A 7748-nucleotide genomic window follows, 5' to 3' on the forward strand; every position below is an offset into this window, starting at 1 on the left:
AAAAAAAAAAAAAAAAAAAGAAAAAAAAAGAAAAAAAGATATCAACCTTTGTTCTGTCAGATGTCATCTTAAGCAGGGCTGAAAGCTTGTAATAAGATCCATCTGATGCAAATGCCTTAACATCAACCCGTTCCTACAAAATAAGCAAGTTTATCCATAATGGATGGGAACAAACTACCTGAAATCGCAAGGGTGACATAACTGTCCATTCAGATGGTTTCTCACCTTGTTTTCCAGCTCAAGTAGAGAAATTCCAGGAGAGTAATGTTCAGAATGGCGAATAGCAACTGCAATTCCCACACGTGGTGATAGATAAGCATCATTTCGAGATTGAAAAGGCAAAACCCCACCGCGGCCAACATAGTTTTGTGGAGATAGCATGACAGGAGTTGGACTTGTGTCCTCAATTGCTTCTAGTACTTGAATGTTTCTCCGTGTGCCAGGATTTCTGCTGTCATTTGGCTTTATGGGACTTTTCAAGGCCATCTTAGCAGATTTAACTGCTTTTGAGAGTAAAAGTGAATCAGTCTCTGTGCTGCCTGTAGTTTCAACCTCCACCACTCGATATGCCAATGGCACAAACGAATCATTACTTATCCAATATGGAACAAAAAATCTGATCGTCTTTGGAGCAGAACCAGTTCCTCCCATGTCATGTTCAATGCTCACACGCAGCCTCCTGCACATATGAATATGATATGATTATTATGTATATCAATAAATGGAAATAGTTCAGCATGTAGAATCCATTTGGAAGATAATTCAGATGGGAGAATACAATTATTATTGCCCAGATTATGACAGCTCAATGTCAAACAAGACTTCTGATAGTTATTTTAAAATGCTTCAGTCAAGGGTAAATTTTGTATCAGATGCATCAATCAATGCCATATATAAAAAAATAGACCTAATTCAGCAACATGCATATTTCCTATTTTGTCATTTTGAAGTCAACATACACACAATTGACTGCATGTGTATTGCTTGTTCCCCCTCCTCTTTCCTTTCCCCCTTTCCCCTTGTTCCCTCGTTAATATATTATTTATTCATCCTAAAGGAAAAAAGAAACAAGGATTCAATATGTTGTAATTTTCTCCCATTATTATCTACTATAAAAGAATTTATGTCAGAAGAGAGACAGCCTGCTTTAAAACACAAAATCGAAATTTTTTCTGCAACACAAACCTGTTACTTTGTTGATGAACCATCCAAAAGGATGAAACATGGCCAAGTGATGACAGGTCCAAAATCAGAATAGGGTCCTGCAGATAACCAATACAAAATATAATATAAATAAAACAATTTCTACTTTGGTCCCTAAAAAGTAACTAGATATATGTGAAAAATCTCAAATACCTTCTCCAAAACCCAACCTCCTTGTACAAACAATGAAAGATAAATAGGTTTTCTGATATCTGCTGAATAAATATGTACACTCTTGCGTGATGTGATAATACCATGTTGCCTCTCAATACTATTCCCTTCTTTCGTTCTCTCCCAGACAGTAAATTCTGCAGGACAAGGAAGCCTGTTCTCCAACTTCAGAGGAGAGGTGATAGCGATTTTCCAATCATACACAGGTGAATTTAGTTCTGTATGAAGCACTGAGGCATCTGCGCCAATACTAAGCCAAAAATACTGTTTACAACTGTTACCAGGAGAACAGTACAAAAGAATATCCTTCTTCTCAAGCTGATTCAACCTAAATGTAAAAAGAGAATTCATATTTCCCAGGTTCATAGTATTTTGTCTAGAAAGTGAACCCCGCTCGACAAAGGATTGGCCATTCTCGTAGGCATAGCCAGAACCCACAGCAACTGCATGACCCCATGTGTACGGGGACTGAGGACGCTCAACAGAAGGACGAACTTGCAAGCATAAGTCAGAATCCTTGGCCATACTACTCCACGGTAAGACAGTTGATGATCCTGGACCAATAACAGCAACAGTACTTTTTAAACTATTGACATTTTCATCAATTACTTGTTGCCGGATACGAATCCAACGCCTTCGCCTGACAAAATCTTGAGCAGATTTTGTGCCTGATTTGGGAGAATTTGGAGGCCATTTTATGCTCTGATAGTCGGGTCCATATGCCCAACCATCTTGGTCCGCACAGTGGGATTTATCAATAGTCCAGGTAGATGTCCATTTCCATCCAGGTGGCAGGGGAGGCTCAAAGAAGTCCTTCCAAATAAAAGCAAGTAGAAGATTAGTTAATTTATAACCCATCAGATATTTAGGAATAATATTAACAGTGATGAAAAAGTAATCTGACATTAGTCCACCTTGGATGAATATGAAAAGTCCCTTGTACTCCAGCGGCCCGGATAATTACCACGAAAACCAGGCAACCTATTCCCCCAGCCGGAAATTGAATGATAATGCTGGTTCTCAAAGACCTCCTCTACCACAGTGTAACAGCTTGATTCTGAAGCCGAAACAGCAGTGTTATGGAGCATAGAAATAGGACAGACAGATAGATCTAACTTGACATCTGAGTCATTTACTGCTGTTGCAAGGCCCCTGAATATAGCATGCTTCTTCCCATTATTCATGACAACTTGTAAAGCAATGAAATCTTCTTTCAACTTTTTGGGAGTAATTGACAATGGCAATAATGATAGAAAGCTCTCCCATGGTCCCTCTGGGCTAAGACCCACCCAGAAACCCGAATCCCTACCAGTCTCATTCGCACTTTCCATCTCCCAATGAAGGTTTGCAACTGTCTTCCTCTCAAAAGAACAAGTAGAAACAAGCAAACATCCATAACCATTTATCCCTTCATCAGTTCTCATCTGGCCCTGGAGGAAAGACACATTGGATAAGAAGAAAGATAACATAGTTCAAGACCTAACGTGAACAAAAATTCATTGGAAAGTCCATGTTCACTCATGATGGCAAGAAAATGTACGCACCCTTCTTGTTAGTGGATATGACTCAAGCTTTTGACCATCAGATGGCTGAAGCAGCATCCTCACTGAAGCCATCTTCTTCAGCGTATTTACATCAGGTCCAACAGGAATGGAAGATGCACCAACAACTTCGCCTATATTATATAGATACCATGCATTCGGTAATCAAATAAAAGGAGATGAACAATACATAATATAATTTAGTTTCAATGCTACATTTTTATACTAGCTCAACTCAACTTGGCCTTATACTAAAAGGCTCAGCAAAATGGATCTTCTGTCTGCCTTCAATCAACTGTGTCTCAATTCAAAGCCTTACTTGTTACTAATTCTAAATTATGCAGGTATTTACTCACTTCTTTTCCTAAAGTCATTTTACGGCTACCCCTGGCTCTTTTTACCAACTTTTTCAACTAATGGTCAACTAAAATCTAACATCCTCCCCCCCCCCCCCCCAAAAAAAAAAAAAAAAAAAAAAAAAAAAACACACACACACACACACATGGAATTCAAATGTAATTATCTACACACTGATTGGTGAGACATAATGGTTACATAAAATATCTAAGAAATCACACTGATGGCAAAAACATGACTAGCAGTCTGACCATCTTAATCTCTCCACTCTCCTTGCCCAAGAAGAGAGTTTTCTGAGGTAGATAGCTAGGATCAATTGGTTGGAGCTTGGAGACTCAAACATTGCCTATTCCTCGATGTGTGAAGGCTAGAAACAACCTCAACTCTATTCTAAAGTTGATTACTCCATAGAAATATGGTTTTTAAAGTGGATGAAATAAATGGTGTTGCTGTTGACTATTTCAAGAACACGTTCAAGTTGGCCCTTCTCCTGCCTCCACCATCCTTGAGGGTCTATCAAACAAATTCATCCCTGCTGATCAAGTCAATTTGCTTTCCCCACAGCTGAGGAAATGATAATTGCTATCCACTCTCACAAGGCAAGCAAAGCTCCAGGTCCAATGGGTTCAGTATGGGATGCTTTTCTTCTTCTTGGGATATCATTAAAGAAGATCTTATCAAGGCAGTCAAGAGCTTCTTCTTCAACCCAAGTCAGATCAAGGGGATTAATAATACATTCCTTTGCCTCATTCCTAAGAAAGAGGGAGTAGAAACTATGAATGATTCTAAGCTAGTTTCTTCATGCAACCTTCTGTACAAATTCATAGTTAAGATCCTTTCCATCAGACTCAAGCTTGTGGTTAACTCCATAGTTGTCACGGCGCCAAGGCGGTGGAGGGTTGTCTAAGCGCTTAGGCGAGAAGGCGTCCGCCTTAATGCGAACAAGTGTTATTTTTTAGTTTTCCTATTTTCTAACATTATTTAGTAAGTTATATATACCTTGTATCATAAAAAATCCAGATTAAGCCACATCAAGTCATTAAAAATCAACATTTAGCCACATCAAATCATAAAAAATTAACATTAAGTCATATTAAGTTATAAAAAATCAACATTTAGAGAAATGCTCTTATTCTATAATAAGTTTGACTGGTCAAATGATTTTATTTTTATATGAGACTTTTTGTATTAGTTAGAACATAAAACCAACTTTCTAACAAGTCTAAGATTACTTAAATCTGAGTTGCAATGGCAAAGTTATGCGTCAGTCAAACTTATTTTTAAGTTCGCGAATACTGTTAAAATCGCCTGAATGAAAATAATTTTATGAATATCAAAACAAAATATTATTTTACCGGACTTTTGGTTTTTAGCAATGTTTTAACATGATAGAATTTATAAAATTTTCATAATTGAGAAAAACCCTAGCATTTAAAAGTTGAAAATCGTCCCTATAACCAAAATCCAGTTTTTGTTCTTGGACTGGGGGGTTGACTTTTTATCATTTTGGAATTTGATTTTTAAACTATTTTTATTGGATTCAAATAGGGGGTATTTGCTTATTTATGAATAATATCTTAAGTAAATGAAAACATTTACTTGAATGATATTTGGCATAAATAAGTGCTGAAACACAAAGCGACATGCAGTGCAACAAGGCGACTGTTGCCTAGGCCCCAGACAAACCGCCTGGACGCCTAGTCATCGCCTAGGCGACGCCTTGACAACTATGGTTGACTCTCTTGTCAGCAACAACCAATCGTCCTTCATCCTTGGGAGAAGTATAGTTGATAATATTCTCCTTTGTCATGAGATTGTTAAGAGGTTTTGATAGAAAGTCCCACTCTCATGCAACTCTTATGAAGATTGAAATCCACAAAGCTTTTGATTCTCTCAGATGGGATTATATTCTTTCGGTCCTCAACAGCGTAGGATTCCCTCCTAAGTTCACTAATTGGACATATCACTACATTGCTTCTCCTCGCTTTTCCGTCTAGGTGAATGGTAGCCCGGCTTGGTACTTCTCCTCTTCTGTGAGGATTAGGCAAGGGTGCCTTTTATTCCCCTACATCTTTTGTCTGGCCATGGAAGTCCTCTTTAGAAGCCTGCAAGTGGCCATTTACCAACATCTTATTTCTGCCATCCCTAAGTGCAAGGCTATCAAGCTCACTCACCTTGCTTTTGTAGATGACTTGATGATATTCTCCAAAGCTGATTCTTCTTCTTTAGAAATCATTACGCTCTGCTTGAACCAATTTTCTACTATATCTGGGCTGCGTATCAATCCTGCAAAGTCTTTCATTTTCTTGGCTAAGATCTTTGACTCTTCTAAAGCTTCTCTGCTTAAGCAGACTGAGTTTTGCATTGGTTTCCTTCCGGTTAAGAACCTTGGGCTGCCTCTTATTCCTGCCAGGCTTTCCGCCCATGTCTGTTCCTATGCTTGACCTCATTAGAAACAACTCTGGAAAGGAAATCTCCTCTCTTTTACTGGTCAATTAGAGCTCATCAATTCTGTCATTCAAGCTTCTTATATCTACTGGTCGGGCATATATGCGTTGCCAAAATCCATCATCTCCAAGCTTGAGTCCATTTTTGCCTCTTTCCTTTGGAAAGGAAGTGAATGCTCCAAATTCCTCTAGCCTATTAGTTGGGCTATTGTCTGTCTTCCTAAAGCAGAAGGGGGTTTAGGATTGAGACAGATCAAATATGTTAATTTGGATGGTACCATCAAGCTAGTTTGGAAAATTGTCTCAAACAAGAAGAGCATATGGATTGACTGGGTATACGCGAGCCTGCTTCGATCTGAGACTTTTTGGACAGTGAAAACCCCTCTAGATGCTTTCTGGGTTTGGTGAAAGATCACTGCTACTCGCCCCTCTATTTCTGCAGCCATCTCCTCTCACATTGGTGATGAGACTAACACTTTCCTTTGGCTAGACCCTTTACAGCCCAGAGGAATTCTTTATCATGCCATAAGTGCCAGAACAATCTATAGCTCTGGTTTGCCCAAGTCTGTTCTTGTGGCTAATATATTATTGTCTTGCAATTGGTCCCCCCTAGCTCAGTCCTTGCCCCAGCTTGATGAAATTTGGAGCTCCTTACCGGCATGGTTCGAAATCTTGGTCTTTTGGTGTTTTTTTTCTGTCGAAACAAAAAAAGGCACGAATCAATATGCGTACCATATTTCGGTCGAAATTTCGGTATCTCGCCGAAACGATACATTCCATGCCTTATAAATACAACATTTCGTTGAGACAGAGTCAAAATTTAGGTATCGATTCGGTATCTTGCCAAAATTTCAACTTTGTCTCGCCTGTCTTGGTGGTTTCAGTTCCATTTGCATATTTTGAAGGAAAAACACTCCAACAAGCCTCTGATTAGCCACATCATCACACATTTTGACTTCCATTGGACTCCTACAAGAAGATCTACACATTCAAAGCTTAGGAAAGGTAAAGTTCTTTCTCCAAAACCATTTTTTTTAAATAGTACATAAATACATGGCAAAATTTCTATAACAGTTCGACGGTTGTTGCTAAACAAAGGTGCAGCTCTAAAACAATGTCATGTTTTAATATTTTTGCTTTTTTATGTTCTAAACATGTTTATTAACCTTAAAATAAGCTACCCACCAAGTTTCAAGTCAAAATATGACCGTTTGACCAACGGAACCATCAACAAAAAAAAAAAAAAACCATCTCGGCGAAATTTCGGTATTTCGGTGTTTTTGAACCCACCGAAATGAAACGAAACGAAATTTCGAACCTTGCTTACCAGTCATCCTGGAATCTCAAAGGCAAAGGCATGATTCTATCCTCTAGTTGCCTTCCTCCTCAAAACTCTTCTCTGCCAAGGCTGCTTGGGAGTTTGCTAGGAGTCATGGTCGGCCCACCCCTTGGTGATGCAGTTGCACGATGGAAGTAGTTGCTATCTTTAGATTTGATTTTTATTTAGTTGCTATCTAGGTTTAGTTTCCATTTTTAATTAGCTTCCAAAATTATGTTATTATTTTTCTTTAAATAGCCCTGTAATGGAGAACTCAGTTTGGAGATTTTTGAAGAATAGAAATTTGATTAAGAGTTTTGGGATGAGAACCATGGCTGCCGATTTCCCCTTTCTTCCCTCTCTGAAATTTTCTCTCTATTATCCCCACTGAAATCTCTCGTTTTCCCCTTTCCTTCATCAATTGCGGGTTTCTTCTTCACTGTTATTGTAGAAGGTATCACAGTGACCCTTGTTGCCCTGTTTTGAGAGGACGCTGGTGACCCATAGAAGTCGATAGCTCTCCTTCATCTCATCTTCTTTCTTCAGCAACTTTTGGGAATTAGTTCACCAAGGAAGGGCGACCTTAAACTTTGAATCTCAGACCTGAAAATACTTCCTGCTGTGAGCCACAAAACCTGCAACTCAAGTTATTTAGAACTACCGCCCAGATCTGATTTGCAGAGGAACTGTTCTTCTTTGCTTGGTGTTTCG

The 7748-nt window shown here is 38.8% G+C and overlaps 1 protein-coding gene across 3 annotated transcripts in view; it reads right to left on the reverse strand.

Annotated features, from left to right (window-relative positions):
- LOC122090931 overlaps positions 1 to 7748 on the reverse strand; it is a 158447-nt gene that overhangs the window by 12926 nt on the left and 137773 nt on the right. For all 3 annotated transcript variants that reach the window (XM_042660708.1, XM_042660709.1, XM_042660707.1), the window contains exons 47-52: positions 2919 to 3049; positions 2289 to 2804; positions 1357 to 2187; positions 1186 to 1262; positions 226 to 679; positions 47 to 133 (exon numbers count right to left, since the gene is read on the reverse strand). In XM_042660708.1, the coding sequence (XP_042516642.1) occupies positions 47 to 133; positions 226 to 679; positions 1186 to 1262; positions 1357 to 2187; positions 2289 to 2804; positions 2919 to 3049 (2096 nt within the window). The remainder of the gene's footprint in view (positions 1 to 46; positions 134 to 225; positions 680 to 1185; positions 1263 to 1356; positions 2188 to 2288; positions 2805 to 2918; positions 3050 to 7748) is intronic.

This window comes from Macadamia integrifolia, chromosome 10 (genome assembly GCF_013358625.1).
Source record: "Macadamia integrifolia cultivar HAES 741 chromosome 10, SCU_Mint_v3, whole genome shotgun sequence".
Classification (NCBI taxonomy): Eukaryota; Viridiplantae; Streptophyta; class Magnoliopsida; order Proteales; family Proteaceae; genus Macadamia; species Macadamia integrifolia.